Source organism: Condylura cristata, unplaced genomic scaffold (genome assembly GCF_000260355.1).
Source record: "Condylura cristata isolate star-nosed mole 26May11 unplaced genomic scaffold, ConCri1.0 scaffold00034, whole genome shotgun sequence".
Taxonomy (NCBI): Eukaryota; Metazoa; Chordata; class Mammalia; order Eulipotyphla; family Talpidae; genus Condylura; species Condylura cristata.
The window spans coordinates 7,008,792-7,026,373 of NW_004567135.1; the positions used below are offsets into that span (position 1 = coordinate 7,008,792).

The 17,582-nt window shown below is 38.2% G+C and overlaps 2 protein-coding genes across 2 annotated transcripts in view; one reads left to right on the top strand and one right to left on the bottom strand.

Moving 5' to 3' along the window:
- The window catches only part of FAM186A (family with sequence similarity 186, member A), a 32,713-nt gene extending 19,291 nt beyond the window's left edge, over nt 1–13,422 (top strand). Inside the window, exons 7-11 of the mRNA XM_012732312.1 lie at nt 24–653; nt 1,368–2,404; nt 9,615–9,807; nt 11,373–11,524; nt 13,236–13,422. Of these exons, the coding sequence (XP_012587766.1) occupies nt 24–653; nt 1,368–2,404; nt 9,615–9,807; nt 11,373–11,524; nt 13,236–13,422 (2,199 nt within the window). The remainder of the gene's footprint in view (nt 1–23; nt 654–1,367; nt 2,405–9,614; nt 9,808–11,372; nt 11,525–13,235) is intronic.
- Nucleotides 1–17,582, bottom strand: part of LARP4 (La ribonucleoprotein domain family, member 4) — a 105,006-nt gene that overhangs the window by 68,256 nt on the left and 19,168 nt on the right. The window lies entirely within an intron of this gene.

The window sequence follows — 17,582 nt, forward strand, 5'->3', positions numbered from 1 at the left end:
GGATCACTCTTGCCCCTCAGCAGGTCCAAGGCCCAGTGGTCGCTCTCACCCCTCAGCAGGTGCAGACCCAGGGGATCACACTCACTCCTCAGCAGGGTCAGGCACTGGGGATTCCTTTCAGCTCTCACCAGGTCCAGAAACTGGGAGTCAGTCTCACTCCTGAGGGAGCACCAACACTCAGGGTCACTGTCACTCCTCAGCAGGCACAGACACAGGGTATAGCTGACTCCTCAGAGCAGTTCAAGCCAACGGTCATCACTCACATTCCTGAACAAGTTCAGACACGGGGACCTCCTCTTACTTCTGAACTGACTCAGTCATTGGAGGTCTCTCTTTTCCCTAAGCAGTTAGTGCAGGACCTTTTTATTCGAGAGCAGGCACAGGAACCAGTGTTCACTCTCACTTCTGAGAAGGCTGAGGCCTTGGGTGTCACACTTAGCCATGAACAAGCTCAGGCTAAGGAGGAAGCCCAGCACACCCTCACCCCTGAGCACACACAAGCCTTGAAGGTCCCTTTTATCCTTGACCAGGCTCAAGCATTACAGACTCCTCTCACTTTAGAACAGGCAAGGAAATTGGGTGCTCCTATCACTCCAGAAGTGGTTCGAGAAGCATCAAGCACTCTTACTTCTAAGCAGATGCAAGCCTTGAGAGTGCCTTCCTCCCATAAGCAGGCTCAGGGATCTGGCACTCTTTTCACTCCAGCCCAGGCATTGGGAATTCCCACCACTCCAGAAGATGCTTTGACATCAGTTGTCACTCTCACCTCTGAGCAGATCCAGACTTTGGGACTCCCTCTCACTTCAGATAAATTCCACGCCTTTGAATTTCCCCTCAGATCTGAGCAAGTTCAACCTTTGGGAGTCCCCTTTACCCCAGAACAGACTCAACCTTTGGGTATTCTAATGTCTGAGGACCACTTAAAGTCAAGACAGCCTCTCACTAATGAGCAATTCTTACAACCCAGAGTCCCTTCAATTATTCTTCCATTCAAAGAATCAAAGACTTCGCTCCCTGCTGGGGAACCCATTCCATCCAGCTCTGGTCAGTCCCTGGCATCCACTGCTCCTACTGCCTCTACTACCACTTTGCAGACATCAGGGTTTCCTCTTCCCCAAACCCCCTTTGATGCTGGAAAATTAAAGGTAACTAGGATTCCTTCAGACTCTGGGAAGCTCCTGGGACCACAGATTTTCCCTTTCTCTGGACAGACCCTGGTTTATGAAGGTCAACCCACATCTTTGCAAACTCCCACTACTGGGAAGCTCCACAAACCAGCAGCCCCTCAAACTCCAGAGAAGCCCTTTGTACCAGAGTTCCTTAAGTCTAAGCAACTCCTCTTATCTAAGGATACCCTGACTCCCCAGCCACCTCTGATACCAAAGGCCCCTCTCGTCCCTGGCCAGTCCCTCATATCTGGAGTCCGACCTGCCTCTGAACAGATACCTGGTCTCTGGTCTTCTCTCTCTCCTAAGCAGCCCTTTGTTCCTGAGATCTCCTCCATTGCTGAGGAGCTCCTAGAATCTGAAACCTTAGCCCTCTCTGAGCAGCCTCAGACATTTCAGCCCTCTGTCACCTCTGAGCAATCTCCCTCTTTACAACCTTCTTCTACCCTTGGGCAGCATCAGTTACCATGGACTCTTTCTGGTCAAGCTTCCCCTCTATGGAGCCCTCCCATCCCTGGGCATGCCCCAATAATATGGGCCCCTACACCCCCTGGAAAGCTCCAGAAAGGTTTGTCCTCTAATATTCCTAAGAGAAGTAAAAGATTAGCTATTTCTTCTCTGAAATATAAATCAGCATTGGTCCAACCCATTGCTTCAAAATTTAAGGCACCTGAAGTTCCCTCCATCACTAAGAAGTTCCCAATATCAGAGGTCTCTGACACTCCTGTAGAAACCCAAAGATTCCCTGATCCTTTTAACATGGAACAATTTAAAACACTTCAATCTTATGTCACTAGTTGTAGGATACCAATATCACAAACCCCTTATGTTGATGAGACTCGTCCCACTCTCAGAAAACCTGTTACATCGTTACCTTCTCTTACTACTCAACTATCCCAAACATCACAAATTTCACCCTCAGAATTGGACCAAAAACCCCGATTTCCCCCCATAGACAAGCCCTGGATACTGACATCAGTTTTAGGCACCAAGAAACCCAAAGTGACGGTGCCCCCTTCATCTCCCCAAGAAGTCGCAGAACAGAGATATTTCGTTGATGTGGAGGCTCAGAGAAAAAACCTAATACTCTTAAATGAGGCTGTGAAAGCTTCTGGACTCTCTTCACAACTATATACAACAGCTGAAAATCTCATAATTGAGACACTTCATACGGACACAATTCGGTTGGGATACATATTCAACAAGTACATTACCTACAGGCTGATCCAGCGTGCAAGGTAGATGTGACTTTTGGATGTTCAGTTTTCTGATTTAGCACTGACTTCAAATACCCTCCCTCATTACCTATAAGTATATTCATATTTGTCACATAACATGTTCTAAAAGATTCTATTCTAGAGGGTCTGTGGTTTAAAAAGTAGGAGGAGATATATTTTTTAAGAAATAAGAAATGCCATATAGCATGATCCATTTCATTCATTTTTATCTCTAGCAGAGATGAATATGAATCATGGTTGCTCTTCAAAACATCAACTTTGTAAGTTTAGAGATGCTTAACAGATATTCTGAAATTTTTTTCATCTTTAATTTTTTTTAAGATTTATTTATTTATTCATACAGAACTGGGGTATAGGCCAGAGATGCGGAGGGTGAGAGGATTCACCAGAGATGGAGTAGGGTGTAGAACAGACAGACTGATGAAGTACACTGCCGAGGGGAGCAGCGGGCGGGTCAGGAGAGGTCTGCCGCGCCATGTGGCAGGCAGGCGGGGATCGAACTCATGCGGAACTGGCTTAAGTTTCTGTGTGCTGTGCTTTAACCCACTGCGCCACCAGGGAGGGCCCATCTTTAATTTTTTAAAATGGGAAATGGTTAATTATGTACAAAGCATTGCCATGACAACTTTGCTACTGGAATAAATGGGAGGAAACAGGTACTGGTACTGATTTTTAAAAATTGCTAGTATCATACCTAAGTCAAGGAAAGTGGTAACTGGATTGCCATCCTTAACATCTATATTTGAGGTTACTGGCATAATTCCTGAGAATTTTTTAACCTATATTCATAAGAAATGAAACTAAAACTATCATTTAAAAGGTTATATTAATTACAGGAACAATATGCCATTTATTCAATAATTACTGAATGCCCACTATAGCTCCAGATGCTAGGGATCAGTAGTGAGTAAAACAAAGTACACTGTTCTCATGAAATTTGCACTTTTGAGGAGGTAATTTTCTTTAAGATTATTTATGCACACAAGAACTGGCGCACAGGCCAGAGGTGTTGGGGGGAGGGGGTGAGAGGATTTACCAGAGACACAGTGGAGAGCAGAACAGGCAGGTGTACTGAAACACATTGCTGAGGGGAGCAGCGGGCAACACAGGAGAGATCTGCTGTGCCATGTGGGTCACGCCCTGGTCAGGGATTGAACTCATGATGCAGTGGTTGTGGATCACTTCATAGTGCTGCTCTTTAACCCCTTGTGCCACCAGGTAGGCCCCTTGCATAAATTTTTTTTACTGACTACCATTATTTTATACCCTTGTTCATTTTTTTTTTAAAGAGTTATTTATTCATACAGAACTGGGGTACAGGCCAGAGATGCGGAGGGTGAGAGGATTCACCAGAGACAGAATGGGGAACAGAACAGGCAGATCAACGAAGTACACTGCTGAGGGGAGCAGTGGGCAGGTCAGGAGAGGTCTGCCTCGCCATGTGGTCACCTCCGGGGCAGGCGGGAATCGAACTCATGTGGAAGTGGCTTTAGCTTCTCAGTGCAGTGCTTTAACCCGCTGCGCCACCAGGGAGGGCCCCCCTTGTTCATTTTTTTCACAAGAAAGAATTTCTCCTTTAACGTGTGATCATCCCAGCACCAAATCACCCATATCCTCCACCATAAGCCGTTGTGCTCACCCCCCTTTTTTCTCCCTTGAGGAGTAAATTTATTTGAGAACTAAGGATTGGAACAATAAGAAACTTAAGACTTATCCAAGATTAACCAGAACTTTTAATGTCAAAGTTTAAGTAACCTGAGATTGTTGAAGATGTTTTACTCTATACCTATCACTTATTTTTTTTAAAGGTTGATTGAGTGATTGATTGATGCACAAAAGAACTAAAGTATAGGCAGGGGTGACTCACCAGAGTACTCACCAAAGACAGAATGGACAGCAGAACAGACGAATTTACTAAAATATACTACTAAGTGGAGCAGTGGGCAAGACAGGAGAGATCTGCTGTGCCATATGTGGGTCAGCTCCTTGGCTGAGGATCAAACTCAGGCCACAGAGGTGACAGTGCTGAGACTTTATTAACTACTATACCACCAAGGAGGCCCAGTTTTCTCTTTCCAAAGTCAATGTTTCTAGTCTTTTACATCTGTTTTCACATGTAAAACTTTTCACCTACTTGAGAATTTTATCATGTTCCTGGTCATTCTCAGTTCCTTAGTGTCTTTTTCCCTTTGTTATATTTAAGTTAAAAAAAAAAAAGTAGTATACCTGGGTGCACTTAAAAAAAATACAAATAGAGTGAAAGATTTCCTTATCCCTGTCATATGCCTGGTCATTAAGCCCTTCCCCACTGTTAATAATGTATGTCCATCCAGAAAAGTTTCCTGCATATATATACAAAGTACAAATATTCTTTATCCTCCTTCTTATCTGTTTCAAAAACTTAAAACATCTCATTTTTTCCATAACTCAATGTAGATAGAGGTATTAGATAACTTATAAATTATTATATAGAGTGTACTCGTTCATTTTATAACTTCATAGTATTACAAAGTCTAGATTCTTCAGAATTTACGTAGGCTCTGATGGATTTTTATGTTATTTTCAACATTTTGTATTATTAAAAACATACTTCAATGAACAATCTTATACATGACTATGCAGAAATATGTATTTATGTCTTGAAGTAGAATTTCTGAACAAAGGAATCTGGTGATTTTGATAGATTTTTGTCAAATTTTTTCCAATTTTTTTCCAAAGACTATATAACAATTTGTTTGGCTTGTTCTTTTATTATGGATGAGGTTCAAGATCATGTCATTGACTTAAGAGCTATCTGATACCATACATAGAAAACTCTAAAAACTATTAGTAACAATACTATTAGTATCAGTAAAGTGTTAGGCAACAAAAATCAATATACAAAAATCTTTTGTGTTTCTATATAGAAACAATGAATGAGAAGGCAAATCAAGAAAATAACTCTATTCCATTGCATTAAAAAATACTGAGGCATAAACTTAACAAATGAGGTCAAAGACCTGTAAGTGAAACTATAAGACATTGTTAAAAAAAACTGAAGGCATTCTATACTCATGGATTGGAAGAATTAACATTTTTAGATGTTTATTAAATTGAACATTATTAAAATGATCTTCTTATCCAAAGCAGTGTACAGACTCAATGCAATACTTACTAAATTCTATGGCTTTCTGCAATGACATAGAACAAGTATTACTAACCAAAGTAATTCTGAGGAGAAAAAAAAAAGAATGGAGGTATCACAGTTCGCTAACCTCAGACTACTTGAAAACAACAGTAATCAAAACAGTATGGTTTGGGATAAAAATAGATATCAATGGAATAGAATTAAGAGTCCAGCAAATACCCCACCTTCTATGGACAGTTCATTTATAACAAAAAGGAGTCAAGAGCATACAGTGGAGAAAGGGCAATCTCTTCAGCAAATGGTGCTGGGAAAACAGACAGCCCCATGTGAAAGACTGACACTACACCACAATCCCACACCACATACAATAAGTAATTCCAAATGTATTGCAGATTTGGATGTAAGATCTGAAACCATTGAATACATGGGTGATATACTCAAAGTTGATGACACTGACCTTAAAGATGTCTTTGGGGACTCGACTCTAATAGCAAGGAAAACAAAAGGAAAAATAAGCAAATGGGACTGTATCAAAATAAAAATCTTCTGCACAGCAAAAGGAAATCTAACATCAAAACAAAAGAGAACCTACTGATTGAGAGAAGGTATTTTCCCATTACATATGCAACATAAGATATATACCCAAGGTACATAAGAAATTTTATATAAAAATATATAAAGAACTATATAACAACAAAAACCTACAGATAACCCAATCAAAAGAATGGGCAGATATGAATAGATACTTCTACATAGATGATGATGTATGACAACCAACAGGATCATCACCACTTATTTTTTTAATCATATAATAGTATATTTTTACATCATTTTGTGCCTTTTTCCATTTCAGTTGTAATCCCCATGGGCTTCCCACCACCAATTCACCCATGTGCCATCACCACAGTTGGCACTACTTATTTTTAAGGAAATGCAAATCAAAGTCACAAAGAGCTATCAGCTTGAACCTATGAGAATGACCTCTATCAAAAGACCAGAAGCAAGTGTTGGTGGGGGTGTGGAGAAAAAGAAAATCTTGTACATTGTTGGTGGAAGTATAAATTGGTGCAACCACTATGTAAAACAGTGACAATTCTTCAAAACTCTAAAAACATATCTACTATATGATGAGCATTCCATTCCTAGATTATTTATCAAAGATTATTAAAATAGCACCTCCCTAGATGTTAAGTATCAGCACTACCACTTTCACAGCCCACCTTGATGGCCTAAGTTCGATGCCTGGTCAGAAAGCTAACATACATGGGGCACCAAACTTCTTCTTTACCTGCTGCTCCCTTTTGTAGTATATTTCAGAAGATCTGCCTGTTCTGCTCCCCATTCTGTCTCTGGTGAATGCTCTCACCCTGTACCGCTGGCCTATACCCCAGTTGTTCTAAGCAAAAACAAATAAAATCTTAAAAGATAATACTATTAAAATACTAGTTCAGAAAGTTATGTGCACTCCCATACCCATTGCGGCATTATTTACAATAGCCAAAATATGAGAACAACTGACGTGCCAATGACTGATGAATGGATAAAGAAAATTCAGCATGTATACACACATATATATACACATATATACACAGATGAAATCATGTCATTTCCTACAATTGGATAGAACTTGTAGAGATTATCCTAAGTGGAAGTAAGTCAGGAGGAGAAACTCAAATACTGCATAATTCACTCATGTGGAATATAAAGAAACAAGGCAAGGAAAAGATAGAACTACACCAAAATAAACCTTTGTATTCTGACCCTATAACTGAGGGGTGAGAGCAAAAGGTGAAGGTTATTGGTGGTGGGAATAGTGTACTGAACGGATACTTGAAGAAGCCTAAACCTGTATTTGTACAAGTGATATAAACAAATGTTACCTCAATTTAAAAAATTGAAAGCCATCTATATCTCATTTTCTGTTAAGACTCTAATACTTTTACCAGTTTTCATTTGGGTTACCAAGTTGCTATTTAAATTGACATGTGGGGCCTGTTCAAATATTTGGAAAGTTAGGGGCCCACCCTGGAGGTGCAGGGGTTAAGTCTCAGCACTATCAAACTATCACCAGCCACTGTAACTTGAGTTGGAAGCTAATACGCACCACTCAGCAGACCTCTCACTCACTGTTGCCCCCACTCAGCAGTGTATTTCAGTGGATCTGCCTGTTTTGCTCCCCACTCTTATGAATCCTTTCACTGTTCCCACCTTTGGCCTACACCCTAATTCTTGTATGCATAAATAAATCTTTAAAATAGTATTTGGTAAGTTAGTCTTTTGTCTGAGATATAAAATTGACAAATTCTCCTCGCTTGTTTGTTTTGACTTTGCTTTTGGTGAATTTTGCCTTGTAAAAATTCTTTTATTTAGAGAGGCCCTCTCCATTCTGAAATATATATATATTATATACTTATACATATAAGTATATATGTACTTATATATGTATATATATTTATATATATATTTAAAACTGTTTCTTTTAGTATTTTTAGTTTAAATCTTTTAACTTTTTACTATGAGAAATAGTTTTCCCCCAATTGTTCCATCAGTGTTTACAAAATAGCCTACCTTTTCCCCTAGTGATGTGACTATATCTTCAATATAAATTCCTATATCACTTAGGTACATTATCTGAACTACTATTTATTAATTGCAGGTTGACAAGCTTCCTCTATTCTATTATATTTACTGAAGTTTTATTGTCATGAGTTTTTTGTGGTAGTTATTAGTGTTGTTTATCAATACTTATCATGTATAATACCTGTGCTGAGCTTATGTTTGAGACCCTCTCTCTATATTTTGCAATATTATTGTATATATAGTACAATTATATTTTATATGTTATGGTATTTTAGAATGTTAGTATATCATATATGCATTTAGTTAGTATATCATATATGCATGTATGCATTTAGCATTGTAGTATAAATAGTATATTATGGTATATCTTTTATATTAAACATACTCATATAGTAAAATGCATTTTTATTTATACATGTAAAATATATATACTCAGAAAAATACTTTTAATGGTTCCCCTCTGCCTAATCTACTTCCCATCAATTCCAGCCTCCTTAACATGCCTTTTCAGCCCTTTGATAATCCAACCATTTCAGCTGCCTCCCTCAGCACATCCTTTCATATATCTTTATTCTAAAAATCCCAGACTACTCACCACTCTCAAAATAAAACTTTCATTTCTTGCCTTTGATTATAGTTTCCCTCAACATGGCATTCCTTGCCCCCTTCTTCCCAAAATTTAGTGACAATGAGATTTTGTTGAAAGTTAAATACCAAGATTTTGATTAAAAAGTTCTAGGGAGGTTCCCCCAATAATTCAGTCCAGTTGATAGGGTCCATACTTTGAGAAATATTAAGATTGTGGAAAGAGAGAAGACATGGTTTTGCTTCCCAGCTCTGCTATTTATTCATTACATGGTTTTAGAAAAATTATTTAACTTTGCTCAGATTCCTTTTTCCCTCGTGTAGAATTTGGGGGCCCAAATATGGTATATCTAAAACAAGTGAATTTTGATGACCGTTATTGAAGATCCTATTCAATACCTTCCTGTGAAGTCTTTATGTTGCTTGTTAGAATTATGCTTTCTTTTTACTCAACCAGTATTTATCTATTTAACAATTAAATCATTCTCTCTTCGACATAGTTAATTTATTAGCCTTCTATTCTGGCTTGTAAATGCTTTCTAGGCAAGGATACAGTCTTCTTCGAAATTGTACTAAGTGCCTTCTTTTTATCTTGTATATATCAATACTAAGAAAAACTATGTCCCTTAAGGTAATTTTTATTATAAATAGGTAAACTTAAAATTTTAATATAGTAAAATAATAAGTAACAATACTGTAAAACAAAAAACTGTGGCATGTTAATGAAAATTTGATGACCATAGATTTTGAAAGCTTAATCCTGTAGGGAAATAGATTAAAGTTCATTAATCAAATCTTCCACATCTATCCATCCCCTCTATTTACTGCGGTGAGATGAGAATTGAAATAACTGAGGATAGGTTTGTTGAGTTTGTGTCAGTTAACTATACCAATGCAATTCTTCTTAATTTTTTCAAGAAACAACATAATCAAAAGAATACAAGCTATCCAAAACACTGGGAAAGGTTATGAAACTCAGAACCTCTATGTAATGCTGAGTAGAATTGATGCCTATCAGAAAAAGATGATGCACACCTGGACTACGAGGCAGACTGCTCTAGAGCAGAAACGAAATCAGTGCCTGAGGAAAATGATACACTTATTTAGCAAGGTAACTTGTTTTCTATTTCTGCTCCTAGTGAGTTTTAAGAAAAACATAAGTTTTGAAGACAACATTTACCTGGAGATAGTATGTGTATTAGTTTCCTAGAGCTGCTGTAACAAATTTCCACAAATTTGATGGCCTAAACAGAAATATTTTCTCTCACAGTTCTAGAGGCCAATTCTTCAAGTCAGGTTGTTCACAGGATTCCTTCTTGAGGCTCTGAGGCTAAGGGGGAAACTTGCTTCATACCTTTCCTCTAGATTCTGGGGACTGGAGACAATTCTTGGCATTCCTTGACTTGTGGCTGCATAACTCCAATCGCTGCTTCTACCTTTCCCATAGTCTTATGTCTATCTTATATCTTTTCTGACTCTTACAAAGCCAACATGTTGCTGAATTCAAAACCCTAGTAACCCAGAATTCTCTCAAAATCTTAGCTTAATGATATTTGTACAGTCTCTTTTTCCAAATAATTTCTGGTGAAAAGGTTCTGAATGAACATATTTTTTTTGGGGGGGGGAGAATTCATCATCTAATCCACTGTACCTTAACTTTCCTCCTAAATTGACAACAGGAATACTGGCTTAATTGTAGATGACAAAAGATCTGAATAGGATTTTCAGAAATGTTGAACTCCTGCCTAGTTAACCCATGTCCACCACTCTGTAGATAAGAAATTTTTTGAAGTCACTGCTATCCAAATGATTCTTTTGTTTACTAGCCTACTCAAAACTACTGGAAAATATGTTTCAATAACATGAGTTTACAAGAAAATAGATAACTTGCTTACCTAACACCAGGCACAAAAGATCCATTCATTATATCCCATAAACTGGAGTCCTAAGATCAGAAAGCCAGAATCTAGATGATGAAGTGGATAGCAAGGTTTTAAAAAGGGAGAGGAAAAGCAAAAAGGAGAAGAGAGTAGTACTGCATGGATACCTTACACTGTATCAAGAGAGTGGTCAAGATATTTGTTCTGCTACCAGATTGGATTAAAATGAGACTTATCACATACAAGCTAAGCGCCCTTGGGTAAACCACTTAAATTTTCTGAACCTCAGATCCCTGTGTGTAAAGCAAGATAGTAACAGCACCTACCTTATAAGGTTAATATAAACACCAATGAGTTAATATAGAAAGCATCAACTTTTAGGAAATATTTAGTAAATCTTAGCTAAAAATGCATTTACATGGTATGTCACAGATTTTTACGGAGTGCCTTGAAAGCTGTGTTTGTTTGTTTGTTTTTTAGAAATGAGGGGAAAGAGAAGATAGAATTAGCAACTCACCAAAAGCTGCACATCTAGAAAATGAGAGGACTAGCACCAGAGCTAAAAAGACCAAGTATTTCTTATATCACAGCTGCTACTTCCGAAAATTGTGTATTAAGGTTGGGGTAAAGGTTGAGGAAAGGTTAGAGAAAGGTAAAAAAAAAGACTGGAGAAAGAGGACTGGAAAATGCATAGAAAAGGAAAAGTCATAGTTCAGTCTAGGGCCAGCTCACACCATCGTTCTAAAGACTCTGGCCTTTTCTTTTCATACTTTTCTTTTCCTGGTTTTTTTTTTAGCTCCAAGAGATATATCACTTAAATCTTAGTCAACCTATTCCCCTGATCATCGACAAAAAACAGGTACCAGCCTCTATCAAATTTGTTCAACAGCCCTTCCTTCAACTACTAATAGAAGAGGACAGAAAATCTGACATATTCAAGAGATTTAGGTATGTAATGGGGAAACCTGACATGTGGGATCTAATACCTTTTTTTTTCCTGCCTAAAAGTCTCCTCTTTCTGATAATTGTATAGTGAATAGTCTAAGGAAATATTTATTTTCTTAGACAACTTAGCAAAAGACATATATATTTCTAAACATTTAACATGTGTTGAGTTTCTTTTTTTTCTTAAAAAAGTTGATTCTTCTATATTAAGAAACAAATTATCTTAATAATTCACAATGGAGAAAGTTTGAAGTATAACCTTTCTTCTTCTTTTTAAAGATTTAATTTCTTAAGCATACAAGAGCTGGGGTGTAGGCCAGAGGTGTGTGTATGGGGGATCTGAGAGGAGTCACCAGAGTGAGGAGCAGAACAGGCAGACTGACTGAAATACACTGCTGAGGCCAGACAAGCGAGGTCTCCTGTGCCATGTGGGTGAGCTCCCTTGTGAGGGATTGAGTTTCAGGCCACAATGGCTGGTGACAGTTTAGTAATTCTGAGACTTAATCCCTGCACACAAGGGAGGTCCAACCTTTCTTAAAAGTATGAGCTTTCGGCCCTCCCTGGTGGCGCAGCGGGTTAAAGCACTGCACTGAGAAGCTAAAGCCACTTCCGCATGAGTTCGATTCCCGCCTGCCCCCAGAGGTGACCACATGGCGTGGCAGACCTCTCCTGACCCGCCCGCTGCTCCCCTCAGCAGTGTACTTCGTCGATCTGCCTGTTCTGCTGCCCACTCTGTCTCTGGTGAAGCCTCTCACCGCCCCTGAGCCTCTGGCCTGTACCCCAGTTCTGTATGTACAAATAAATAAATCTTTAAAAAAAAAAAAAAAAAAAAAAGTATGAGCTTTCAGGGCCCTCCCTGGTGGCGCAGCGGGTTAAAGCACAACACTGAGAAGCTAAAGCCACTTCCGCAGTTCGATTCCCACCTGCCCCGGAGGTGACCACATGGCATGGCAGACCTCTCCTGACCCGCCTGCCTGTTCTGCTCCCCGCTCTGTCTCTGGTGAAGCCTCTCACCGCCTCTGGCCTGTACCCCAGTTCTGTATGCACAAATAAATAAATCTTAAAAAAAAAAAAAGTATGAGTTTTCAGAAAGAAAGGGAAAAGATTATGGCTGGAAAAAAAAATCCTATATATTTCTTGAAGATAAGAAGGTAGTTTTAAATTGGATTACTAGATGAAACCATGGAAATGAAGCTTTGATAATGATTTCATCAAGTTTTGCTGTCGACCTATTGTGCAAAGTGGGCATACCTAATGTTCTTCAGTGTTTAAGGGAGGACATTATAGGACAGGTGATAGTGAGGAGAAGGGAAGGGAGAATAAGAATCATAAGAATTCTCTTATCTTGGGTCCTCCCTGGTAGCACAACAGGTTAAAGCACAGCACTGTGAAGCTAGCCAGAGCCACTTCAACTTGTTTGATCCCTGGCCAGGGAGGTGACCCACAAGGCACAGCAGATCTCTCCTGTTTTGCCTTCTGCTCCCCTCAGCAGTGTACTTCATCAATCTGCCTGTTCTGCTCCCCATTCTGTCTCTGGTGAATCCTCTCCCTCCCCCCACCTCTGGCCTACACCCCAGCTCTTGTATGCATAAATAAATCTTTAAAAAAAAATTCCCTTATCTCAATTCCACAACTAGCTTCAGTGATTAGATATCCTCTTGATGTTTTGATTGGCTATGTAGCTCAAAAAGTTTGATGTTCTCTAATTCTCTAGAAAAGAAGACCAAATGGAAGCCATCTGGAATGCTGATCTGTCCACTTCAAGCTACCCAATAACAGAAAAGACAGCAATACATTCACTCTGGGCCCAGCTGGGTGGATACCCAGATATTCCCATGCTGCTCCAATTAGATGTTCAGTCTACCTTCAGAAAATCTCTAGCATCCATTCAATCACAGTAAGTTAGGGTTTGGGATTTATCTGTAATCTGGCTTTAAATCACATGCCTGGATTCCCTAGCTTGAATCTTTGTTAAGATATGAATGTTACAAAAGTAGGTGTGGATAGACTAACACCAATCATAAAACAGTACAGGTTTTAGTGCTTCACTTCATATGCCTGCCAAAGTCACTGCTGGAATAATGTAACAACAAAACAGTTGTAATATCTAACCTAACGCTATAAAGATCCACTTTGGTTTTTCGTTTTTACTTTTAACTGAAATAATATTGGGGTGCCCCCATCAGGCATTACTCTCACAATACATCCACCACCAACTCACCTGTACTCTACCACCACAGACAACTATGCCTCTTTCCCTGCCTGTTTTTTAACTCACCCCCTTGGTGCCTTGGTTCTGTAATCAGCTATCAAGGGTTAGTTTTTCTGCTTGTCTTTATCTATTAATTTAGTTACTTTATATTCCACATATTAGTAACAACAATTGGTATTTATCTTTATTCTTCTGACATATTTCAAGTTCCATGCATGTTGCTGCACATGGCATGTGTTCATCTTTTTTGGTTGCTGAGTAGTACTGTACTGTGTATATGTACCACATCTTCTTGATCCGCTCATCTGTTTTGGGTTACTTTAGTTGTTTCCATAGTTTAGCTATTGTATATAGTGCTGCAATAAACATGAGAGTACAGGTTTCCTTTCAAATTAGTATTTTTGAATTTTTGGAACAGATGCCTAGGAGTGGAATTACTGGGTCGAATGGGAGATGGATGCTTATTCTTTTGTTCACCTCTATGCTGTTCTCCCTAAGGCTGGTATAGATCCACTCTGAAGTCCATGCTTAAGGATTTGTTATTGAAAATGCCAGAAAGACCCTAATAGAATGCTTTTGTCCGCACCATGCTTCAGAAACATGATCTTAAATGTAGCTGTTTTATCTAGGCTCGATTTGAGGTAAATTAAGTGCTTATATTCCAGGGTACACTAGAAACCTGAAGAGAACTGAAAAGGTGGCTCCACATTTCTAAATTCAGTTAAACCAAATTCTCACTTAAACCACTGGAAGTCATTCCAGTGGAAGTGAAGTACCTCTTTCAGGACAAATAATTATTTAATATTCTAGAAAACTGAATTTTTGTAACCTGGCAGAATTTGCAAACAGTCTGATTTACTCTGGTAAAATCCAAGACATGAGATAAGAAGAAATAGTGTTCATTCACAATTTTTTTCAAGTGGCAAACATGAAATAGTATATTTAATATTCTATAATAAAATAATTCAAAAATATTACTATATAATATATACAACATAGAATCCTGTAACATGAACACAAGTAGTCATGACAAAAAACATTTTCAGACTAAATATAACCATTAGGTAAAAAAAGCATGACTCTATTTAGAAAGCAACTTTATTTTTCTCTACCATTTTTCTTTATATTTTTGGAGTAATTAACATAGGTTATTTTAAGGGACAACATTGCTAACATTATGACTAATGTGCTTCAAACAATATATGTACATTTTTTCTTTCAATGCTATTTTCCTTAACTTAATCCCATCACTAATTTCAATTATCAGACAACCTATTGACCTAACTATTGTTTTTAAAAACTGAGGTAATACTGGTTTTTATAACTGTATGAGTTACAAGTATATAGTTTCACATCTTGACTGTATATACCACAATCTGCCCATGACCAAATATCTAATTATCATCCACTACCACCAAATGTACCCTGTCTACCTGTTCCACCATCATCCCCCTAAGGGTTTACTTTTTTTTAATGTCTTTTTTTTTAAGATTTATTTATTTATGCATACAGAACTGGGGTACAGAACAGAGGTACGGGGGTGGTCAGAGAATCCACCAGAGACAAGTAGGGAACAGAACAGGCAGATGGACGAAGTATACTGCTGAGGAGAGTAGCAGGCGGGTCAGGAGAGGTCTGCCACGCCATGTGGATCACCCCAGGTGGGGATCGAACTAGCACTGAAGTGGCTGCGGCTTGTTTGCAGTGCTGCGTCCTAACCCAATGCCCCACCAGGGAAAGCCCAGGGTTTACTTTTATTTTGTTTGTTCACTTTGTTTTTTTATATTCCATATGCAAGTGAAATCATGCTGTCTTTTTCCTTCTGCCTTATTTCACTTAACACAATTCCTTCAAGATCCATTCACGTTGTGAGAAATAGCAAGATTGTCTTTTTTATAGCTGAGTAGTATTTCATTATAAATATGTACAGTGCTCTATTATATATATACACATATATACTTTATATACAGCTAAAATGGGTACTCAGGTTGTTTACACTATGTTGGAACAGTACTGCAATAAATATAGTGGGACATATATTTTTGAATAAATGCTTTTATGTTCTTCAGATAGATAACTAGAAATGTAATTGTTAGATCATTTATAATATTTAAAATATTTTTTAGGAATGCCCCTACTGTTTTCCATAATGGCTGCACCAATTTACATTCTCACCAGTGCATAAAGTTTCCTTTTTTTTTTTTTTTAAGATCTATGTATCTATGCATACAAGAACTGGGATGTAGGCCAGAGATGTGGGGGTGGAGTGAGAGGACTCACCAGAGACAGAGTGGGGAGCAGAACAGACAGATCTAGTGAAATACACAGCTGAGGGGAGCAGCAGGAAAGACAGGAGAAATCTCCTGCACCTTGTTAGGTAGCACCTTGGCTAGGCATCAAATTCATGTTGCAGTGGCTGACAATAACTTGAGACTGTTGTGTCTTTAACAGCTGCATCACTAGGGAGGCCCATCAGGGTCCCCTTTTGTCTACATCCTTGCCAATACCTATTATTTTCTTCTTGATAATAACGTTTCTAACCAGTGTGTGGTAAAATTTCTTGGTAGGTTTGATTTACAGTTCCCTAATGATAATCCATGTAGAACATCTTTTCATGTGTCTTGGCTATTTGTAAGACTTCTTTGTTGAAATATTTATTTTGATCCTCTGCCCATTTTTTAAATTGGGGTATATTTCTGTTGTTGAGTTATAAGAGTTTACATTTTTGTATATTATACCCTTATAGGGAATATGATTTGTAAATATTTCCTCCCGTTCACAAAGATACCTTTTCATTTTAACAATGGTTTCTCTGGTTGTGCAGAAGCTTTATAATTTGATGTAGTACCATTTTTTACTACCTCTTTTGTTTCTCCTACTATTGGGGATAAATCCACAAAGACATTACTAAGAACAATGTCAAATAACTTATTACTTATGTTTTTTCTATGTATTTAATGATTTCAGGAAGTCTTTAATACAACTTGTATTAATTTTAATATATGACTGTCCAGTTTTACCAGCACCAGTTATTGAAGAGACTTTCCTTTCTCCATTTTATGCTCTTTACTCCTCTGTCAAAAATTAGTGGTCCACATATGTGTATTTTTGAGTTATTCTTCTATTCCATTGATCTGTATATCTATTTTTAAAAAAGATTTATTTATTTATGCATACAGAACTGGGGTGCAGGCCAGAGGTACAGGGGTAGTGAGAGGATTTACCAGAGACATAGTGGGGAGAGAACAGGCAGACTGACAAAGTACACTACTGAGGGGAGCAGTGGGCAGGTCAGGAGAGGTCTACCATGCCATGTGGGTCACCTTTGGGGCAGGGATCGAACTCATGCTGAAGTGGCTTTAGTTTCTTGGTGCTGTGCTTTAATCGGCCGAGCCACGAGGGAGGGCCTGTATGTTTATTTTTATCCCAATGCCATATTGACAAGAATGGGTATTAGATTTTCTTTGAATGTTTGATAAGAACTCTCCACTGGAGTTATCTGTCCTTTGTTTTGTGGGAAGTTTTTCATTACAGTTTCAATTTTTTAACTTGTGATTGGTCTATTTAGATTTTTTTTCCTTCATGAATCAATCTTGGAAGATTTTATGATTCAAAGAATTTATTCATTTCCTTTAGGTTGTTCAATTTGTTGGCACATAGATGTCTGCCGTAGTCTCTTATAATCCTTTGTATTTCTGTGGTAATTGTCATGTTACTGCATCATTTCTAATTTGAGACTTTTTTCTTCTTAGTAAGTCTAGCCAAAGATATGTCAATTTAATGAAATTTTCAAAAATCCAATACTATTTCATTAGTCTATTGTAAATTTCTTTGTTTTCTATTTCACTT